This window comes from Corvus moneduloides, chromosome 1 (assembly GCF_009650955.1).
Source record: "Corvus moneduloides isolate bCorMon1 chromosome 1, bCorMon1.pri, whole genome shotgun sequence".
NCBI classification, from domain to species: domain Eukaryota; kingdom Metazoa; phylum Chordata; class Aves; order Passeriformes; family Corvidae; genus Corvus; species Corvus moneduloides.
Genome location: NC_045476.1, coordinates 143,148,148 through 143,171,400, shown reverse-complemented (window position 1 = coordinate 143,171,400; position 23,253 = coordinate 143,148,148). Strand labels below are relative to the sequence as shown.

The following is a 23,253-nucleotide window of genomic DNA, read 5'->3' as shown; positions in this document are numbered from 1 at the left end:
AAATGAAAACCTGGCAGAAATTACCAATAGGAAGAAAAAAAAAGGAAAGACTCCAGATGTTTTTTTTAAAAAATAAAAACCTGGGAAAGACTCAGTGAACAAAAGATCTACAAGCAGAAAAGAAAAAATGATAGCTTGGGTGGGGCCTTCTTTTTCTTTCTCACATACAAGCCAGGTCTATTGAGGCAAGAAAATATGTATCTATTAAGAAGATGAGGGAGGTGACGAGGGAGAAAACCATATAAACATCACTTCCCCTCCTTTCTTCCCATGAAGCACAGCTCTGGAAACTGTGATCCTAGAAATATTTCAATCGGGCTTACAATTCAAAAGGTTCATTAAATCCAGGATTATTACCATGAGAGAACTTGATCAGAGCAGCCAGGCTGTAAAGTTTAAGGGGCTCCTTATTCACACATACCTACAGGCTGCAGCACTCACAGTCACACGCCAGGAGCGTGTGAATCCCAGCCCTGCCAGCACCAAGCTCTTTCCTCTGGGGCCATCTGCTGGCTTTCCAGCGATGCTTCCCAGGACCTGTCTGGGACCATGATTGCTTTATCAGGTGCATCAAAGGTGAGCAGTGAGGAGCCATTCAGCATGATTTCTCAGGCAGCTGCAATCCAAGCTGTGCTGGAAACTGCATCTTTCTTTCCCACATGCCATCACAGCTCCCATTGCTGGTGCACATTCTACAATCCATCTTCTGAAGACTTTTTAAAAAAGAATCCAGCCCCACTTCCAATACTTCCCTTGCAATCAGATGTTCCTCCTCCTTCCCCATGTGTGTGCCATATTTAAATGGTCCTAAATTTTAATAATTTTGGGGGTAAGGCACACTGAATCTTTTCTCCAACAACTCCAGCCAACATTAATAAATTTGCCTAAGACTTTCAAACAAAACTGTGAAAGAGGAAATTAAGTTGAATAGTGACATGTAGAAAGAAAAAGCCATTAACTAATCCATGTTTATTTTCTCTAAGAATCAAACTTTGTCAATAGACTACTGACTCAAGAATACATTACATTTTTATTTGTACATGATCATTTCAGGATAATTTTACCAACTGACATATATTTGTATCATGCTGCTACTAAACTACAGTGTATTACTGTAAACTCCTTTTCAAGTTCCATAACTCAGGAATGGCTAGATGCTTAAGGCTATTTTTAAAAAAAAACCCCAACAAAATACCAAACACAAGCAACCTACCCACACTGTCCCAGGCAAATCAAACACCTTTCTCTCTTTACCCCCAGCATATTTTACAAGTTTTATGATTGTTTGAACAATATTCATGAACCGTACTGTAACATGAAGAAACCTTCAATTCTAACACATTCCATACAAAAATAAATTCATGTTTTAAGGAACAAAAATATCCCCTATTATTAACAGAAAATGTATGCTGACCCACCACTAGCAATTTGCATCTGAAAGGCTTATTATGTTTCAGACTAGGGAGACAGACTGATATGCTTTCCAGTTTAAAAGCTCCAGTTGCTATAATTCAAAATTACATAGCTGGGCTATATTTTATTTGCATTTCATTTAAGCATTCAGCTTTCTGTACCAGGTTTCTCTACGTAGCTCTGCTGCACTGCAGCCACATGTACTCAGATACGAGGAATCAGGAAAGCCACTTGCTATATACACTGGATCAGATTGCATGCAGTTACATGTGAAAGTGCACTGTAAAGTTACAGTCCATCTGAGCAAAGACTTCTAAAATGAAAATGATGATTTCCTGTACATTGTTATAGCATCCACTGCTTTGAGGAGAAAAAAATGAAGAATATGCTTCTTTAGAGATAAAGAAGATCATGATAATGATCTCTTAAAAATCCTTAGCAATGCAGACATCAAAAGTAATTCTAGTCTGTTTATGCATTAGTTATTTTCTTGAATAATGCTAAAAAGCTTTTTAATTATTTCATAATCTTAGAGCTGTTTGGGCTCAGAATAACCTCAAATTTGAGACAAGTCAGAAAGGCCACAGAATACAAAACAGAATTCTTTGGTATTTTTGGCATTCTACTGCACTGCAATGATACTTAAACTTCAATATTAAGTCTTGCAAATCTGTACTGCAGAGATGCTGGAGTCCTTAACAAAACAAGCCCTTTTTTATCTGCTGGCTGGTTGTGTAACATATAAATTAACCCAGTCAAGCTAACAAAACCCAGTGCTTCTCCACAGCCTGCAGCCAATGAAAAATCCCCTCGAGTGACATACCCCAAGACAGTCCTGGAGCAGTGGGAAGTAACATCTGGGAGAGCATCTGACCAAAGACCAAGAATGAGATCTTCATGGTCCTCAGTTGCTTCTTCATCTGGAATGCCTGGAAGGTCACTCTCTAGAGACTTCACATTATCCTTTTTCTTCTTCTTCTTCTCTTTTTGCTTCTGAACCTTGTCCTTGAATATGTCACGATGTTTGGGTTCCTGTGGACCACAGAAGAGTTTATCTTTGCTTAGATGCAGCAAGTCATCTTCTGTTGGGATGCAGATCATGGCATGTAATTCAGGGTTCCCCTTTCTCAAGAGTGACAAGTTAACCCAAACGAGAGCCCTTGGGTAGCTCATCAACATTGGCAAAAAAGCATCTTCAGTCATTGCCTTCTGTCCCAGTCGAGAAATAAGGCGGATTCGCCGATCTTTCCCAGCAGTGGGATAACACCAGGCTGATAACTGCATTAGTAGTTTCTCACTCCTATTAAAAATTTTCAAAAATAAACATCACAGATAATTATTAACAAGCAGTACAACAGAAATCCAGCACCCCACATATTTGCAAGAGCACAATTTAAAAAAGCCCTGGGGCTTTCTGTAACTTTCCAAAAGCTGGTACATGTATCACTCTTAGCATAAAATCATCGGTGAGTGGAAATCATGAGTCTTCTTAAGAAGGAAGGAGACATTACTTGTTAAAACCCTCAAAGCTTGATAAAACCACAAACACTCTAAAATTTCCAGTGACACTAATGCAGTCCAGAACTTTCGATGTTTTCTTCCCCTGGTAACCACACAAAAATGAAAGACCTGTGTTCAGGCACTTTCCAGTACTGTTGCTGCCCTCATGTGTTGCATTGGAATGCAGGGGATTCTCTATTTTCTAGACCTTGTTAAGGAGTGCAAGAACCACCTGTGGTGATGTATTAGAGAAGAGAATGCAAGATGATTTTCACAGCAACAGTCTTAAAGTCACAAATATGAGCCTCCAAAAGCTCCACTGACCTGGAAGCAGACAGAATACACCAACTCTAAGAACACAGTAAACTCCAGAGTGTTAAATTTAAGATAATTTAGGAGTTTTCTTTATGTAGTCACCAAGTTTGCTGGAGAAAAGCAGAAGGACTTCCACTCAACAGCAGATTCTGATTCATGAGAAAACTATTTAATCTCACTGTATTTGGATCAAATAATTCTCTCATCTTAATAACCAAGGCTGAGCTCTTCCTTTCCCCAATTCAATAAATACCAATAAAGAAATAAAATGTGTGTATCATTTTGACATACCTGAGAACAATAAAGTCACTTGTCTTAGTTTCTCTCTCACCAAAATCTTGGATGCTTGTACCATCTTCTGTCTTTGGGGCACCTTCAGAATTTGTTATTTCCATGGTCTCCTCTACCTCACCAGTCTCAGGGGAAGCTTCTCTGACCTCTTCTGCTTTGGGGTCACAAAAGGTCTGCCCTTCAGTTGTGCAGCACTCAGGATGTGTGGAGGAAGGACAAAAAAATCCTCCTGAAGCTTTCATTCTTCCTTCCCAGTTCTTTGTCAGCTGCCCCCAAGGACAGATGAAAGGAGACAGAGTGCCCAGCTTGACATAATTTGCCCTTTTTGCAGGTGGACGTCTAAATGATAAATCAAGTGAGTAGGTAAGAATATGTTCAAAAACAAGTATTTAAAACAGAACGGAATGCACAGTTAACTTTCTAATCTCATTGAACAAGAATTTTAAAATTACAATCTACAAAATGCTGCTGTACTTCTATATCCTTTCAGCCATGCTGGAAACATCTACCTGCTGTGACTGACACCACCACCACCTTTCCCTCTGAACTTCTACTTGCCCCTCCTACCTGGAAGGGGAACCAACACCAGTTGTGCATAGGACATTTTCAGCTACTCCAAACTCGTGGGTAAGAGTTCTGTTTGTTGCAGTAAAAATGAAGGCAAACTTCAGAACAGCTGATATTTAAAATTAGACCCCAAAATGTACCTCTTAATTTACTTTATTCTTTAACACTTGGTACATACTTTGACATACTCCTTTATATTGTCTTACTTCCTCCCCCATTTGCTGCTTAAGAATCTCAAAATAGTTTTGTTTATTTTATTGCTATGCAGCCTTGTAACAGCTCTATAACTGAGCATATCTCTGGGAATAGAAGGGTTTAATTCATATGCCCTGTTTAGCTGAGTTAAATATATCTAGGATTCCTTTCTTTTTCATAATACTAAGATTTAAAACACTAGTGAAAGATCTCAATAAAGTCCAATGAACACAACAACAGATAATTAATGGAATATTTTAAGCAGTATTCATTTTTGTCATTCTTGCTGTCAATTTTTAAGTTAATGTTACCGTTTGAATTTTTCAAGAAGACTGGTTTCCAGTTCTTTGGCAAACTGCATTCCTGCTTGGCAGTCTGGGAAATCATTTGGAGTGTGAGGTGTTCTTTGGTATTCAGAATGCTTTAATGCCTCTTGCAAGCCACCAACTCGTACACCTCGATATATCTGTTATAAAAACCAAATGCCCAAAAAATAATGTTTGAACCAATTATAGGTTCCTAGCTGAAACAAAACATTAATGCCCAGAGGGTACCTCCTTAGAAAATTGGAAGTCTATCACTTTAGCTTTAAAAATAAACTTAAGCATGGTTTCTACAGTTCTAGATGCTAATTTTAACAAATAAGTTAGTCATGCTCTTTAAATTTAATTCTGCAAAACTATCAACAAAACCAAAGAGAATTTTACAGGTTCTGATCTTGCACATTGCCAGGAATGTTGTATTACTTCGACAGGCACTGCCCAATGTATTTTAACCATACAATAGGTATCACTGCAACTAAATCCCCTGCACATTCAAAAGCATAACTGTAACTTGCAGAAAGATATTAAAACTACCACCTAAACACTCAAAGCAGGATACTTCAAACAGCACCAAAGGAGTATTCAAGGTTAACTTGAACTTTGTTTCAAGCTCTCCCCCAAATCACAGGCAACCAATTTGGTGACAAGGTGTAGACAGCCAAGCTGGAAACTGATTAGCAGCAGGCACCAAATGATTTCTCTTTAGAGACATATGCTTGTAGAAACACAGAGGTATAGCTTCAGTTTTCTCTCCTGACTCCCCACTGATTTGCTGCTTTTAGACTGCTGTGTGGGCATAGTTGTACCCAACAGAAGACATGGAAAGCTATTGTTGAAGTTTCAAGACCAAGCTTCTGTCATGAACCAGTTCATATGCCATTTTTTAAAGTGAGATTTTGATCCTGTAATTGGGAATTGGTAATACAATATGAAGTACACTCTCTAAAATCGATTAATTTAAACTAAATTATATAAATTATTAAATTTACTTGCAATTTGCCATCAAAGTTACTTACAAAAGGAATCCAGAAAGCCATGCCCCAGCCCTTTGGGAGATAGATATCCCAGCCACTTCCCCATCCTGGTCGATCTTCTCCAGCCATTTTCCCTGGCTGCTGCACCAACAGTATGGGAATCTTAGATTCACAAGGACCCAAATCAAGGTGTGATCCAGGTACCAGTAACTGAGCTCTCATATGGTTTAAATCCTGAGAAGAAGGAGACATTTCCCGTAAGTTAATAACCATTCTTCTTCCCTCTTCCAGATATCCTTTCAAGATACAGAGAGAAGGTGAGTTTACAGCTAGGAGAAATATAGTAATACACTATACATTTGAACAGAACTTCATCAAGGCATGAAAAATTATTCTAAAAAAGAGTATTAAGCACTCTTTTTCTCCCGTTCTTACTTCCATAGCCCTTGATAAAGGGCGGGTACAAGGCACAACATAGATGAAGGAGGAAAAGCAAGTTTTGCAACTTTGTATTTATAGATTTATGCACAAGACTAGATTGAACAGGTGCTTTCAGTCTGTCACGATATGGAGCAAATCTGAACTACGTCCAAGTAGATGAGAAGATCTGGTCATCAGTTTTACATAAAGCATGCTGGCACTGAGGTTTTGTCAATCACCAGTTGTTATATTCCATTGTACCACATTAAGAATACATTTATTTAAAAAACAGACCATCAGACTCCCTCTGTTTTATCAGGTAAACATTAAATTTCATGACAGCATGAAGAACACTGTCATACACAAAAAGATTGTGCTGATAACTCATGTGCCAGAGTAATATTTTCTAAATACTATACTTTTTTACACTATGTCAGACAGTTTGAAAGGGTAAAAAATTAATTTTCAGAAAGACAATATTTAGAAAGATGTTTCTGCCATACAAATGTTTACTCTTTCTGATTACAATGGTGCCAAAAGTTTATCACGTCTTGGGACTAAATCACCTTTTATCCATGCACTTTATGGGCTGCCCTCCATTGTCAATGAAAATGTCAAGATAGGAGATTTCAAACCTGCAACAGCAAATTTGAAGTTCTCTACGAATTACAAGTTATTGCCCAGCACACCCACAGCATAGTGTGCTGCAGTTCAGAAACACAGGACTTTTTTTCCTTCCAACTTCCACAGTTCTTTTATCAGAAGAATCACCCTGACTACAGCTAAAGGCCAGAACCTTCCTGTGTCAGTCTTTTCTGCTGCACGAGTCAAGGTGATATATGAAAATCCAATTCCAAACCCTTCTGTTAAATAAATCTACAACTATAGTCCTGCAGACAATCCAATAAAGCTTTATTTTAATTGAATCATGGTCAATAGCTGTGCAAGAACATTATGCAAAGGCTACAAAAAACCACTTCAAGTCAGCAGCTGGATACTATGACATTAAGGAAGCCATTGATTAATCTTAGATTTATACAAATTCCAAGAGTCTCTTTCTATGGACTCTATGAACCATTAGCCATTTCCTCCATGGCAACCCATCTACTTAGTTACCTGCTCTGAGATTTTATTTTCAGTGACGTTCTTACGGATGTCATGGTCCCAGATAAAGCTGTGAGCACAGTCTACAGGTACACCCTTCAGGTACAGCTGCCTAACTTTATCATTATCTACAAAAGAAAAGAACCTTTAAACAAAATTCAAACTATTTTTGTGGTTTAAGTACCAAATTACCAAAGCCACTTCTGTATCGTAAGTATAATGAGCAGACAACCAAGAAAAGACTATTAAAAGCTTAACAAGCATCACTGCTTGCGGATCTTACTGTCACATGTTTTTTCCCAATACAAAATATGAAATAAACTACTAGTGTTAGAAGGACTAACATGGTATTTTCGCACCAGCATTTCTCATTAACAAAAGACATGACCATTGGCGATGTAAATAAGATCTTTACATACCACCTTTAATATTCTGGAATCTGGCCTTTCTGGCAGAGTGTGAAGCTCAACAGATTTGGTGAAAATCAGAAAGAGGAACGTTACAAAGCCTGAAATAAGTCTGCCCAAGTAAACTTGTAAGAGAAGCAAGGGTTACCTTCGAGAAATGTACATACAGGAAATATTTGTATGGCTATGACTAGCATGCAACTACTTATTTAGTATTAGTTTCCTGCTCTGGATCTTCTCAGGCTGTGTGCTTCAAGGAAGGGACTATTCTTGCTTATGTCTGCACAAATCAACAGTTGTGTACATTTCTGAAAATAAACAACACTTGTAGCTTTAAAATGGATTGTTGAAGTATTAAATAACCCATCTCTTTTTCAATTTTACAATCTAAGCAAAGCAAAGAAAATGTGTACCTACCTTTAGTGATCAGAGGATTAACAGCCTTCAGTGTACAGTACAGTATGTAGCGAATGCTGATCCATATTTTAAGTAAAATAACTCTTATCAAGAAACAATACAGTGAACCTATTAATAGTTCTGTGATTAAAAACTTTGAAGGATTGCTTCTCATTTCATCATCCACAAGGTCTTACATATTAAAGGAACATAACATGTCAGGGTTTGTTTTGTTTTTTAAAACTATTTAAGTCTTTTAAAAAAAGGTTCTGCTAATTTTTCCAGGTAATGTGGACAAAGACTCAAAGACAGAAGATTCAGATTATTCAGTGGTACTAACAGCACCTAGCAAACTGGATATTGGATGGGTGTACTGCCAAACGTAACTGCAATAATTATTTATTTTAAATCCACAGTCTTTAAGACATACCCATTACTAAAAGTTGCAAAATCCTTTCCAAGAAATATTAACTATGGCAGCACTTGCGACAGTTTGATGATGTTACTGATACTTGCCATGCATTCTTGCTAATGAAATAGATTTATGTGAGGAGAAGAAATGCAAAAGAAATTATCAGATTATGGTGGCATTCCTTCAAATTAAGAACAATAAAACTAAAAAGGGAATCCTTGCCAATTAAGCAGAATTCCTTCTCTGACCAAAAATTAAGAACAGGAAACTGAGGAGGAACCTAAGAGAGCTCAACACTCCTATAGGCAAAGCACATTCTGTCTGGAGATAAAGCAAGTATTAATGCCTCAAAAGAAGGAGAAAAATAGCAACAACACTGTGTCTGGTGGTGGTAGGGAATTCCTTCCTGACTCTTACAGATAACCAAGGGGGAAGGGCACATAATTACAAGCATAAGGTAAGGAAAGTACCTTTTTCATCTTCTGTACAGAAAGCATTTGTGAACACCAGAATCTCTTTATGTTAAATTATTTAAATATGTTCTAGTTCCTTCAACTGCAAATTATTCACTGCAACTTTCTCTGCTTTTTTTAACACTTCTTTCTATTATCACAGTTCAGGCAGCCTATCCTTGTCATATTCTCAGAGTTCTTTGCAATTCCTATATTCTATAACGGCATGAATACTTGTTTCCCCACTATAGAAAGACCTTATAAGTCAGTTTCTTTTCATCACCACCACCCATCCAATATCCTCCTTATTAGCCTAAAATATTCTTCTCTAACTTGGTACATTCCTTCTCTTTGATCCTCACTGAACCTGGAGAATTTATTCTTTCTACTAAGCACACTATAATTCAAATCATAATCCCAAATCCTCACACCAGTTCTTACCTCTCTCCTGTTTTCTTCAGTCCACATTTTAAGATTTCTGGGGAAATAACCTTACTGATGAATAAGTTGCTGATAATCGTGAAAGTAAGATGTTAGGGCTAGTATAGGAAATAGGAAGTTGCATTACTAAGCACATGAAGCTCATCAACAATCTACTTCTGCTGGTGTCAGTGGTTGGTGCTTAGACGATACAGGCAGATAGAGGAAGGCTTTGTTCCATTTCAAGCTACTGATCTGATTTGCACAGCTGATTATCTTAGAAGACAGGCCTAAGAGTTCTATTTGAAAATTTTCCTTCCTCTATTTTGCAAAAAAAAAAAAAAAGGCAAGCAAAAAATATAAACACTGCCAAGGAGCAGTTTGAGAGTCCTATGTATGTAGGGAAGGTGTGTATCAGGACAACTGGGAACAGACACCTAAACCTCTGCAAGAGGTGTGTTTACAGCCATGGACCCAGGCTCTGTGTCTCCAGAAGGAACTTTAGTTCACGTATCTTTCATGGTGTATTCTCCTTCCATGCATCTCATTCACTGATTAGGTAGAAGTTTCGGCATACTCCATGTTGAGTGTTTTTTAAGGCAGTGGAATTTGTTTTCTCCCATACAAGACAGTTACAACATATCAAAATGTCAGAAGTGTACTTTAAACTAGATAAAAGAACAGTACTAATTTGCAGTCATGTGAGAACTGACTGCTTACTGGGAGTCTTGACTCCAGCCTGAAGAAATAATGACAGTTGATTTGATTAAATCCGATCAGCCCATGTTCATAATACACATGCATAAGCATTGAAAAGATAAAGTAACTGGGAAAGACTGAAATTACATTTGATTTATCAGTGTGTTACTCACAGTGTGCTACTCACAGGGAAAAGCTACACAGGCATATCTCAGAACAGCATTTCGGAAAAAAAAGCAGTATGAACAGATGTGTATCATTCCACAGACTGCATGTATGACAATCCCCAAGCAAAGGTGATGGCCATAACTTACCTAAACTAGTCACTCATTTGACAAACAATGCATCTTTAAATTAGTAAAGTTTATCTAAGACAATCAGTTGTCTTTTATACAATACTGAAGAACAAGAGAGGCTAAAATATGTAATCTATGTGCCATTTCAATCTTACTAATACTAATCCTAAGAGTATTTGAATGGCCAAGAAGCCAAAAAGGGGAAAAAAGTGTGGAATACACCAGTGGTTCCCTTTTACTGCTCAATAAACAAGATGTGATTAAGACAAATAAATTACTATTAACATTTTTTTAATAGAGGTCAGCTCACAGTATTACTACATCTGAGTAAGGTTACAACACAATCAAGGCTCAGAAAGTTTATGTAATTCTAATGCTCATAAAAGGAATTTTTTTTCTTTTCAGGAGGGGGAAATTAACAGTACTAAAATGGAATTACAGATCTTAGAGAAGTCTTTTTATTGGGCAACTTCTACTGGAAGACAGTGGTATTGTCTGTCTGCTTTCATCTTTCTGCCTACTCAACTTTTTCAGTCACGTTTAACAGTGAGTTATTCAGCAGAACCTAAATTAGAAGGTATTATGCTATTTACCTTTCCTTGCTAGCTGAAGGACCTCCTCCTTCTCCTAAATAAAAGTCAGAGAGGACAGAAGCAGTTTTAAGTTCATGATGAATAAAAAAAAGACTCAGAAAGAAACCAAAAAGCATCACCAGCTTTTCTGAGTATTTGTGGTATGAAAGATATTTTGCATGTGAAGGATAACCCCAGGTAGAAAGATTTTGAAGATGGATATTTCTATCCAGCCAAAGGAAAAAACACATGGGTGCTCTTGACTCCCTATCTTACACCGTTACCTCTTTACCATGGCCATCCTTCCTGAGGGACAACCAGCTCCAGCAGTGGGAGAGAAACTACTATGAGACATTTAAAATACCTAGATGCCTTCTGTTGATCTTGCCTTCTTGAACCCATCCTCACAGACATGACAGGCAGAATGAAGGGCGCCAAATTACTTTCTGTAGTTGCTAACTCCTTTACCAGCTCAAACCAATGTCTGTAAACAAGTGCTACATAGCTCACCTTACTTCTCAGGAGGAAGGAACCAAAGTAGAGGTCATGTATGCTGCAGCATTTCCAACAGGAACACTAATGATGAGAAAGTTAGCTGAGCAGAACTAATTAACAGAAAGGCTGTTCTAGATACAGAGGGTAGAATAGGAGGATGTAAGAAAATGAAAATAGCAGAATTATGCAAAGAGCTAAAAGACAGTAACTGAAGTAGGTGTTCAACCTGATTTACATGATATGCAAGACCAAGTTATTCTAGCATCTTACAAACAGAGCACCAGGGAAACTTGGTATTTTCAAGTCTCTGGAACTTTCGACTTGTCCTATTTGCTACTGCTTGCTAGCTAGCTATCACATTTCTCCTATTAGGTGAGGCAGCCTGTGTGCAGTCAACCTAATTGGGAATGCCTACACTGTACACAAACCCCATTGTATACTGTACATATTCTTGCACATTTTTAGAGGACATTCACATCCATCTGAATTTGAATTTTGCACTGCAACATTGTGTAAGTCAGCACTGAAATGAAAATTTCAGAAGTTATGCTTGCATCGCTCATTTTGTATCATAACCAGCATCTTGGCCATCTGAAATACTAATCCTGCAAAGGTAATAATTTTTCCCAGTGGAATTGCAACTTTCAACACCGTAGGCCTATAAACCAGAAATAGCAGATATCTTCTTGGAGAGGTAAACAGCATCAGGAAGACTAAACACCAAACAGAACCTTACTATGGAGCTTTTAGCACCTGGTTGGCCTTGCCAGGATTCGAACCTGGATCATCTGTATGGTCAGACAGAGGCTTCCACTGAGCACAAGACCAGCTTTGGTGCATGTCCCTCCCTCACAACCACTGTTCTAAAACCTATGCAACTTTCAAGCTGTTTCTCTTCTGCTGGGGGCTCTGGAATTGGGAACTATTGTGAACAAAAACCTAGAGGAAAACAGCAAGAGACAATCCATAGAAGATGACAGTTAATGAAAACAAAAGCGTAGAGAGAAACTGAATCTCTTCATAATACAGGCAAGGGATTTTACCTTGGTATTTTTCAAAGTCTGGCATGGCTTTTGTCTTCTTTTTTGGCAAATTGACTCGAGGATCTCCAACAGTGAGGCCAAGTATTGTACCTGGTGGCATATCTGATGGTGAGCTCATCCCTTTAAAAACACACAGATGAACATTGCCATGAAACCACCAATTAAGTTGTGATCTTTCTGCACTAGTATTTTGTGTGGTTTTGCCTGCAGGGATATGACACCACTATAAGCCAGTGAAGCAATCCAGAATACTCTATTTTACATGTCTTGAAAACCCACCAATGCTTGTTAAATGTCCAATAATAAAAAAAATCAACAACAGCAGTGTAAGACCTGGTTTGCAATTAAATTTACATTCAGCAATGATGTGAGGTCACTGTCACAGACTCAATTCATCCTTTCTATTTGACAAATTTCAAAGAACCATCAACTTTTGTTCTACACTTGTCTTCAAGAGAAAGGAAATTTGGAAGTGTTTTGTAAAGGTTTTACCTTATCTCTGCTTAACTGCCTCACATTAGATAGATAGCTTGAGTACAGTGTGGGATCTACTAAAGCCAGTTCCTTACCTGTTTCAGTGCTAGAAAATGAGGAGATGCTGTCAACTTTATGATACTTTACAATTCAGCCAAATACACAACTGTTAATTTAGAAACAAACATACATAAACAAAGTATAATACTTTCACTTTGGATTGGAGGCTACCATTTTATCTGTGGAGGTATTGTACAACTTACTGTCTTAATTTGAAGTGTATGGAGGGAGAGAGTGAGAGTATGCATCAGACTGTATATCCCTTCAGCAATCTCAAAACCAAGTTCATGAACATAACAAACAAGATTTGGTTTATCTATTAAGAGTTTGAACTACACAGAGGATTTAAATTCCCTTAAAACCCCCAATGTAACATTTTTCAATTCTTTGCCATGCCCTGGCAAGTATCTAAATATATTCTCAAAGGCATCACTCTCTTGATTATGGAAAAAATAAGCATGTCCAAACTGAAGTCAACTTTATTAGCATGCCAGTGTTGACCTCTAGATTTTAAGTTTCCCCCCTTCCACCCACAGCACCCACGTGCCCAAATACCTTCCAATAGCTCAAAGATAGCACTTTGACATTGATGATGAGATACTTTTTCAGAGTCCTTGCAGTTTTCTACCCACCAGTTATTCAGTTCTGTCTCTGAACCTGCCATCTCCTGGAAAACAACATATCTAATTAAACTCAAATGGTTATTCATTATTTTCTATCAGTATGAATTCGCTCTCAGTTTGTCTTAAGCACTATAGTCACTTTCTTCCTCCTCAAGTTTTAAACTAAAATATTTTTTCCTGATGAAGTGTAGTCCTATACTTTACAATAATCCCTAATAAGCTGTTCAATTTAACCTGTGTTCCAAAAATAAATAAAGCAATCCACTATACTTCCTAATTTTGTCATTAATTATTTCTTACAGAAAACCAGAGATTTCATGGCTTCATCATGTTTGCTTCAAGAGACAAAAACACCCCCACTAAACCACAGTGATGCTATATGCCAAGAAGTGGACGAAAAACCTAAATCCTGGAGAAACTGCATATTTTATTGAAAACACTTAAGTTTTCTGTACCTTACATGTCTTGATCCCTAGTTCTAGATGCTCTAGCTCATTGCTTGAGAAACAGGATCTATGGTTTGTCAAAGAGAATATGCATTATTCTGGACCTCTCGGCAGAAACTACACAGCCTGCTCAACAGCACCACTGTTTTTATTTTCTTCCTATTCCCACTTAAAATCCAGGTGGGAGTTCTTCCTGAGATCAGTGTTAGTCAAGAGGCTCAATACAGAGAAGCCACCGGAGTAATACCTAGGTTAGTCTTTATTAAAAGTAAAGCTAGATAATTCATGGGTCTTTCTAGCAAAAAAGAAGCTTGCACATTCTAAGAACACTACCAAAATTACACTAACATCCAAAGTGCCAATTTCCTTACTGTTTGGACAGAAGCTGCTTTCAGGGTCTCTGTAAGGACGGAGTGTGATAATGGGCCGATCAGGCGGTATCTGAGAATCTCCATGCTTCTGTCACTGAAACAGGAAAGTTTCAGGTGAATGTACAATTGTACAACACACATTATTTTCCCCAGTACTGTTAAGCCAGAATGCAGCTGTGTTATGTGGTTATGGGCCACAGTTTCTGACTCTGCTGCGAACAAACCTGATTGCAATGCCAGTAGTCTGTGCGATCCAAGAGTAGGACTGGAATGGATCTCTAGTGCCATCACCAATTATTTTTTTCACAGGCACAGCTTTTTCTCCTTCTTTATCCTCCTTCTTTCTTTTATTGCCAAGGCTTGTAACAACTTCCACTTGTTTTTCCTCTTGAACTGATGTTGTAACATGCTCAGTAACACACATTTCTTCAGGCTCTGTACATTGAAAAATTGCTTTTAACTCCCTCAGTATGTCCTTAAGAAAAACGAAGTTTGGATTAGGATGATATGCAGTGCACTACAAAGCTTAAGTACACTTTTAAAAATTATACTCCATTATTTAATTTTCCAATATGGATTTCAAGGAAAATTTAATTCTGCTGAAGTCAAGGGCTTGCTAAGAAAAGCTGAAAGTAATATTGAAAGTTGCTAAGAATTTTTTCTCTTTCAAACTAACATAATAAAAACTGCCTGTGCAAACATTTTACTTTGTTCATTTTCGTTTTTGTAAAGCTGGTAGCCAAGTATCAGATTATGACTATCTGTGATGATACCGAACTTAGCCTGTTGGGGGTGCCAGTGGAAAGGACGTGACTCAAGCAACATCATATTGCACATGTATCCTGAAGCAAGTGACACTACAGAAGTTTGTAGAAGCTCTAACACTGAACACCTCAGCAGCACGCACTTTCTGTACAAGCTTTATAAAAACAAGTTGCAGAACATGAATATTGTTAGAGTGGAAATAGTCTTCCAACTTTTAATTCCTAAAGTCAAGTATTATACCCAGTTCTTCCGTACTTTTCAGATGACCTCCTCAGCATTAATAATGCACAATACATAAAGAAATAAGAGTTCAACTATATAGGAAAAAGCACCTGCTTGAGAGCTGGATGCACCCAGATCCACAGCTGTCTGTTCTCAGACCCATCCCTGGGTTTCCAAATAAATGTAACAGGACCAAGCATATCCTCAGGATAGCGATCTGCTCGGTAAAGATACAGGGAACCCTCGAATCTTCCAGACAGACAACAAGCCTCTTGAAATGTCAATCCTAAAAAAGAAGATACTTATTGAAGAACAAAATAATATGTTGTTTAATAAACAAAGTAAAATTGAAATTCAGTCTGGCTGCTGGGTAGCTAATTTTGTACCATAATTACCTTATTAACAAGCAACTGAAATGAGAATGCCTAGTCCTACTATGACATATTTTAATTACATTTTTCACCCAAAATCACAACTCAGTATCAACTCTGTTACTACTATTGAGACTGATACATTACTAAAAAAGGAAAAGGATGGGTCATCCTTTAGTCTATTCAGAATCTTTATTTGAACAACGTAAATGTTACCTGTGTCAATGCTACACATTCGAGCAAGTTGCTTCAGCAGCTCATTCTCTTTACCCTTCAACTCCAGACAACAATAATATGATAAGTCCTGAAACAATATGATAGTGGCAAAGTGAGAATAACTCTTTAAAGTGAGCCTGGAAAGAAAGGACCACACAGAGCTTCACAACTTACACTTAAGTAGTAATTTTTCATTCTCTAAAATTTGCCAAAGTGAAATGAGTTTCTTTTTAACTTAAAATTAATAGCTGTAGGAGAGCAGTGAGGCATTTCTCATTTGAGGGCCAACCTGCCTATCAAACCAACAGATCAAAAAGGACATGGAACAAAGTATCTCTCCTCAATAGCATCCTGCTCAGGTAGGTGATATAAGAATTCATGTAATCTCTCAGCTCTTGAGAAAACTGAAAATGTAGTATTTCAGTCATAGTTAGCATAACACTCTTCTAAAGGTTCATCTTGTTCTCTCTGAAACTTGCCACCCTGAATTACAATTATAAAATTATTCATTTCATATTTAGCAGTCTTATTAAAAGCTGACACAACAGTACTTCAAAGACACATAGATACTCATTATAACTAAGCAGCTGATTACTTCACCTTAGCAAAATATCAAACAAAACATGTAAATGTGGTACCTGAAGAAGGCAGTGCTTTGTCATGGCTCGGTAACAAGCCCTGTAGCTCTTCTCTGTAGGGCTGTTTCCTAAACAGTATCCCCATTTCTTTACCATATGAAATCTCTTTGCATGCCAAATATGGGTTTCCAGCCAAATATTCTTTCTTTGCCTATGATTAAACTCTGCTACCAAATTTATGTGGCGTCTTCTAGCTTTGCGGCATTTAGTCTTTGACTGTTCTTTTTTCTGATGTACAGCTTTCTCTGCCTGTTTTTTAAAAGAGAGGATATTGAAGCAAATCTCAAGAGAAAAAAATTCTGAAAAGAAAAAGGCTGAAATATAAGGATACAGGAAGCACTAACATTAAGTTACACCATGTTGGATAATTCTTGAGGGTAACTAACACTTTGAAATTTTCTATGCAAGTCACATCCACTTAAGTGCATCAAGGTTTGACTGAAATCCACACATAAAACAAAATCCCTACACATTCAGAAAGTTAACAGTGAACAGTAAGCTGCTACTTCTTGTTGGAAGTTTTTGCCACACATCAATACATTCACATGAACAAATCAATGTGACATGAAAAACACCTGGAGATTTGAGCTCATACAGACAGAAAGCTCAAACTGACAGAAAGGACCCTATCGGTTCTACAACATGTAGAAGTGGATGAGAGTGGACTGTGGTAATATCTTGACCAAATTCTTGATAACCAGACCTAGTCAAGGTCAGAATTATTACATGTGAATGCATGGCTAGAGAGGAAGGCTTGATTCAATTAATGTTTAATTTTTCTTTTTATGAAGAAAAGTGGTACAAAGAAATAGGACTATAAGACATCCAAAAAGATTCTTAGAATATCCTTTGTAAGCTCACCAAGAAACACTTGACAACAGACACAGGTTATAAGAATAACAAAGGAAAGAGAAAATGATAGATCAGTGCCAAGAACACTTAAAACACTGAAGCAGCCCATGAAATCAAAATAGAGATAAAAAAAAAAAAAAAAAAAAAAAAAAAAAGGAAGTATCTTCCCATGAGACCCATCATTCCATCACAGAGAAGGAAATACAAGCCACTGGATCAATGGCAGGCCTCAGAAAGGCAGTTAGAGAAAAAGGGATGTGGCATTGTAGGTGAAAAACATACATCTTTAAGCTTAATGAAGAGATAAGAGATAGTCCAGGTAAATGTTTCAATGAAAAATGGTCATGATAAAGGATCTAAGACAAATTAAGAAAATGCAGCAGAATTGAAACAGATAACTTTGAAGATGTAGATCAAACACTGAAAAGTAATAGACAGAACCTTTACAAAAACAAGTAACAGAGATATGACAAGCTGCAAGAATATGTGAGCCTGTGCAAACACATAAGCCACACCAAAAGACCTGAAGACAGAAAATGTAGCAGAAGAAATACAGCTGCACCAGGGCCAATTAAATAATCTCAAAAATCCAAGAGTCGTATGTGGAGTGGAAACATGGATGGGAGGGTATGTGTGAGCATGTACAAAGAAGTTAGATAGGCTGTCATGCGAAAGGAGTTAAAAAAGCAGGACACAAAAGAACCAAACATAAACATTAGAGAAATCTAGATTTAACAAGGACAGAGCACATAACTAACTATGCAAAACAGCCCATGCCTTCTTCCTTCAGTTCCCAGAAAACACGCCAAACTGCATCTCTTGTCACGTCTGACAAAACAAAAAGAATGTGAACCAAAACAGTAAAATAAGGTACAGGTTGTGAAGATCCAATAAAACACCCTAAGAAACGTGTAGGTGGTGTGTGGCAGGGAAGTACCCAAAGCAATTTCTGAACCACGAACAATTATCTTCAGGAGCTCAGGGTGGAGGAGGCAAGGTCTCAACTCAAAGATAATGCAAGGGAAAAAAAGAATGCAATAAATAAATTTATCAGGCAACCTTAATACATAGAAAATTTACCAAGAAAACTCAACTGATCACTTTAAGAATTCTCAGAGATGACAAAGTGATCAATGCCAAACATTGGGAAGATCATTTCCCAGTAACATCCTGCTAAACCAATTTTTAATTATCCTTTTTAAACACTCAGGAAGGCCACAGTGAATAAGGAGCAAGTAACCCCCATAGGCATATTCTGACTAAATGCTGAGATACTGCCACAAAATGAGTTTCATGAGCTGTTAGGACTAGTCAATTAGTAAGTCTTAAGCTGCATGCAGTCTGCCAATAACCCCAGTGTACCTCCCACATTTGAGCTGTAACACTCGAACCATCGCATCCGCTGTGCGGGCTTGAGGCTGGCACGGTCACATCCCAAAGCCGGGGTGGGGTGAAAAGGCAGACAGGTCTTACTGAGGATTCTTGGACCACCTGGGACCAATGCACCACCTGAACAACCTCTCCTGCAGTGAACTTTTTTATCACTACTCTAATAACTTTCCACGTAATGTCCAGTAATCACAAAGCCAGGTGGTTAGCGAGACCTGCTTGAGCGACCACCTGAAGCTGAGGTGTTCCTGCATTTTGAATCCAAATGTCAGCCAAAGTTTAGGGTACTCAGGGAAGTCTGGCAGAAGTTCAGGTCTGAACATTAATAACTATAGAGTTGAACACTGTACTTTGGCTATGCCCACTATATGGAACGCTGTAAAACACACTTATACCTCTTTCCTGGCCATCTCTTGGAGCCGCCTGGGGAGGCGTTTAATATTGTGACTCATTGCTCGCCTTCGCATGTGCCTAGGGAGGGTCTGGAAAACCAGAGAGTTGGAAGACTTCTGCGAAACTGCTTTCAACATGGCATTGATCTCAGCAGCACGAGCCTGAGCAAAGGTAGACACTGGAATGAAAAGAACTGCATCAGAGCATGACAAAAAGCAAAAAAACCAGAGGAGGATACTGTATGTAAATTATGGCATTACTCCTAGTACAGCAGTCCAGTATCTTCTTGACATAAAAGTAAGTATTGTACACTATCACTGAAGAAATTTCAATTCTTTACATATCCTGAAGTTTACAGATATGGTCAAGCAAATATTTATACATTAATGAATCTGAAAGTTGTTTAACCAACAATTCCTATTTGCATTAAACGCTTCTTTGTTAAATTAGAATAGACATCTTTTTAGGTGGTATTTAGGGAGGTGAAAAAAACTGTAGCATGGAAAAAAACCCCGTAAGCAGTAATATATTACAGACTGTTTTAAAACAACCAAATAAAAATCCAGAGCTTGGTCCAATTTCATGCTTATGGAAGTGTATCTACTATCAGAGCACTGCCACATTTTGCAATGCTAATTTGCTCTCCTAAATAAACGTTCTGTTAGAGGAAAAGTTGCCTTTAACTTACATCATGAGTAAAATCGGTTTCACTGGCTACATTAAAAGCAGATGACTGTCAATACTCATTTTGCTGGCAAACAGAAACCAAAATGCATATCCCCCACTACAAGCAGGTGCAACTTTTTCAGTCAGAAGTCTGAAAGGACCCATTGAACAACAGCTGGTCATTCATTCCAGTTCACAACTACTTCTGTGTTTTGGAGAAAATCAGGAAAAACAGAAGAACATAGCATCAGTTCTAATTTTTGCTCCTGCACAAAGACAGGCAGCAAACTTAATCACCAGCAAATTGCCCTGGACATATAAATTATGACCTTTCCGCATATGCAAACCTGTTATGTATTTTGGCATTTCCTCAGAAACACTCTGGTGTCCTCCTTGCCATCCTCCTCTTCCTCTGCCTCTCTCTCCTCTACTTTGCCCCTTTGAAAAATATTGGTCTTTTCTGTAAGAAGGCCCAGATGACTGATTTGAAAACTTCTGCTGCTGCTCCTCAGAACAAACATCTCCTGGAAGGTTTAGAGATGAAAAGAGGTTAGAAAAATACAAAACAGTCTGAGTAACTGACAACTCTATTAGTCTTTCCTCATAAAACTACATTGCAGACTCCTCCTATTATATTTAATACATGTAACTGAAAAAGCCACCAGAAATCAGAAGAATTAAGTTCTTTCTTATAGGAATAAATAAGAATTTTACACTGCCTTGCAGCAAACTTGCAGTAGATTAAATAACTTTTGCATGCTCTGAAAATGGTACCAAATCCAGAGTCTGCCTCCAAGAGCCAGTGAAATTAGTCCATGCAACATCAGTAGTGATTTTTATTATTGTCTAGTCAGAGTTTTAGTAACAAAACAGCAAAGTTATTTTTTACTCTTGCCCCTTGAATTTTTTTCCTATAAGCACGTGTATTCTTGCCTGACATATATTTCTGTTTTAGTACTAATTAAGGCAAGCATGATACGTGTATGACGGTGCAGTAAGTTACTTGTCTGGTACAAGCATTTAAACCAATGCTGAAATTAAATAACTAAAGCCTACAGTAAAGCTTCCTCAGGTACAGACATACCTTTCAGGAGTGCTAAGCACCTAAGCAAGCACCTAAAGTTTCAGAGGGCCCTGAAGTCCTCATTCAATGACTGGTGTATATTCAGCCTAACTAATATTATATATTAGTTTAGATTACTTTATAGTCAGTTAAGCCTTAGTTAGGATTTCTACTACAACTTGAGATATGGTTCTCAGGCAGTTCATGCCGGACAATCTGACTAAGTAAGATCCAGCCATTCCTATCACCCCATCCACTACATCAAAACAAGTGCTTGAGAGAACAAGAGGCCATAGCATTCAGCGAGCTTCTCTAGTGAAAGTTAACCTGTGTGTCCAGAGAAATGAAGAGATTAAAAAAAAGTTTTCAGGTTGATCAGCTTCTTAAACAAGTCTGTCCCTTTGTCCCAAAAATGGCATGAAGACCAGCCAGGAGGAGATTCACATTCAGCAGCATCTCAATGGATGAGAACTTAAAAAGGCAAAGAACCTCCCTTTTCCATTTCAAATAAGCAAGAAACAGAAGTTTTATGTTCAGCAGCAGTGGTGTTGTAGCCTCCTGCAACCACACATCATGCAGAACTGCAGTAATAGTGCAGAAAAAATAGTTTGGTGTAGAAACAGAAATTAGCTTTCATATGGAACAATTCCCTGACCAGGCTTTCCATTTGCCTGAGAGCAGCATTGCCCAGACACTGAGGTGAAGGCGAGAAGGAAATAGCTGGGGAAGAGGGGTGGAAGCTGTCTCAGTCAGCAAATCTGTGTAGGCCTACAGCCCAAAATTAACTCATATCACAAACACATCCTCTTCATGAAAGAAGTAAAAAATTGTAATCAGAAGACAGAAGGCTGTTTGGAAGAACTGACTTAATGCCTAAAAAACCCTTAAATTATTTCAGCTACTACATAGATCCATAGTTTTGTAACTCCTGTTTAGAATTTTTCTTTCTTGTTTCTACAAAACAGCTCTGTAAAACTGCGACACGCTACAGAAGAATGTTACATGGATGAAAATCCATGCTATTTAACAGAACAGAAAGACATAACCACGTAATCTTAGAAGTTCCCTGCTACAAATAAAGTTAGAAAAATATGTTTAATCTGGCAGTACTCCTGTAATGACATTCCAAAATCTTCAGACATGGCTGAGCACAACTTGCTGTGTCATTCTGTCTGCTCAGGAACTCTTCAGTCACCTAAATACACAGTGACACTTAAGGATTTTTTCATTCAATCACAAAGATATCATTTGTCAACTTCTGAAGGCCTCACAGTAACAAGCCCTTTTATGTGTGGGGTTCTTCCCAGAAATAATGTAGGTAACAAAATATCTAAATGTTAGGTGGGGGTGGAAATGGAGGTCCAATTGGAAGCATAGAGGATGCAGGTCAAAACACATAAACGAAAAAAGCATCCAGCATACAAGCTGACAGGATCCTTCAGTCTTCAGCTGCCAAGGTTACCTGTGTACAAAATGCTCCAGCAACGACCCAGGACACTGCCATTTTAGGGACATGCCCTGCTGCCTCCTGCTAATACCCTTCCACAGGTACAGGAACCACGAGCCCCAGGAGGTGAACTGGCTGGGCATGCAGATCTGAAGGAAAACCAGTGCATTTATCACAGCACCAGAAGGCTAAATCAGCCCCTCCTGCAGGTACCAGGTCTGGCAGAAAAGCAACGGAGAAACTGGATGGGGTATAACATCCAAATTCATTTTACGACTAGGAACCGTAGGGATTCGTTGTGTAATCGAAAGGAGGATAGAGAGAAGTGCATATTCACAGGATACAGAATAGTTCGGGTTGGAAAGGGGCTCTGGAGACCATCCAGTCCAACCCCCCCGCCAAGGCAGGGTCACATAGAGCAGGTTACATAGGAACGCGTCCAGGTGGGTTTCGAATGACTCCAGAAAGTGAGACTTCACGAGTCTCCCATGTTAAAGAGAATCCCGTATTTAAGGGACTTACGGCAGCACCAGGACTAAAGGAGTCTACGGCAGGGGACGAAGCCCTGAGTACTCCCACGGCGAGCACGCTGCGGGCTGGGGAGAGGGGGACACTTGGCCCTGAGGGGGGTCGCCCTGCCAGCCCCGGGAGGGGCTCCCACAGCCGTACCTGGGGGCGGGCAGGCTCTGCTCCCGCCGCCGGCGAAGGGCCCCGGCTCTGCAGGGAGCGTGACGCTGGCTGGCTGGTTCCTCATCTTCTTGGCTCGCTTCTTCTCCCGCGCCCCAGACATCTCCGGCGGGGTTGCGGAGCCTCTCCGTAGCGAGGGAAGGAGGGGAGAGGTTGGGGGGCGGTGCAGCCACGGCCCCGGCACCAGCACCGGCCCGGCGCTCACTCGCAGCGCGGCCTCCACCGGCACACGTGGACACCCACGCCCCGACACAGCGCATGCGCACTCCCCCAGCA

General features: G+C 38.8%; 1 protein-coding gene across 1 annotated transcript; it reads right to left on the bottom strand.

Annotated features, from left to right (window-relative positions):
• Positions 1–949: 949 nt before the first annotated feature.
• On the bottom strand, positions 950–23,208 carry POP1 (POP1 homolog, ribonuclease P/MRP subunit). Its single transcript, XM_032130062.1, has 15 exons — positions 22,960–23,208; positions 20,128–20,304; positions 19,117–19,292; positions 16,481–16,729; positions 15,843–15,930; positions 15,366–15,541; positions 14,493–14,743; positions 14,269–14,362; positions 13,384–13,495; positions 12,295–12,414; positions 7,115–7,230; positions 5,621–5,812; positions 4,593–4,747; positions 3,520–3,858; positions 950–2,713 (listed from the first exon to the last, which is right to left on the bottom strand). The coding sequence occupies exons 1-15, from the start codon at positions 23,078–23,080 to the stop codon at positions 2,056–2,058; spliced, it is 3,024 nt and encodes a 1,007-aa protein (XP_031985953.1). The 5' UTR covers positions 23,081–23,208; the 3' UTR covers positions 950–2,055.
• Positions 23,209–23,253: the final 45 nt, after the last annotated feature.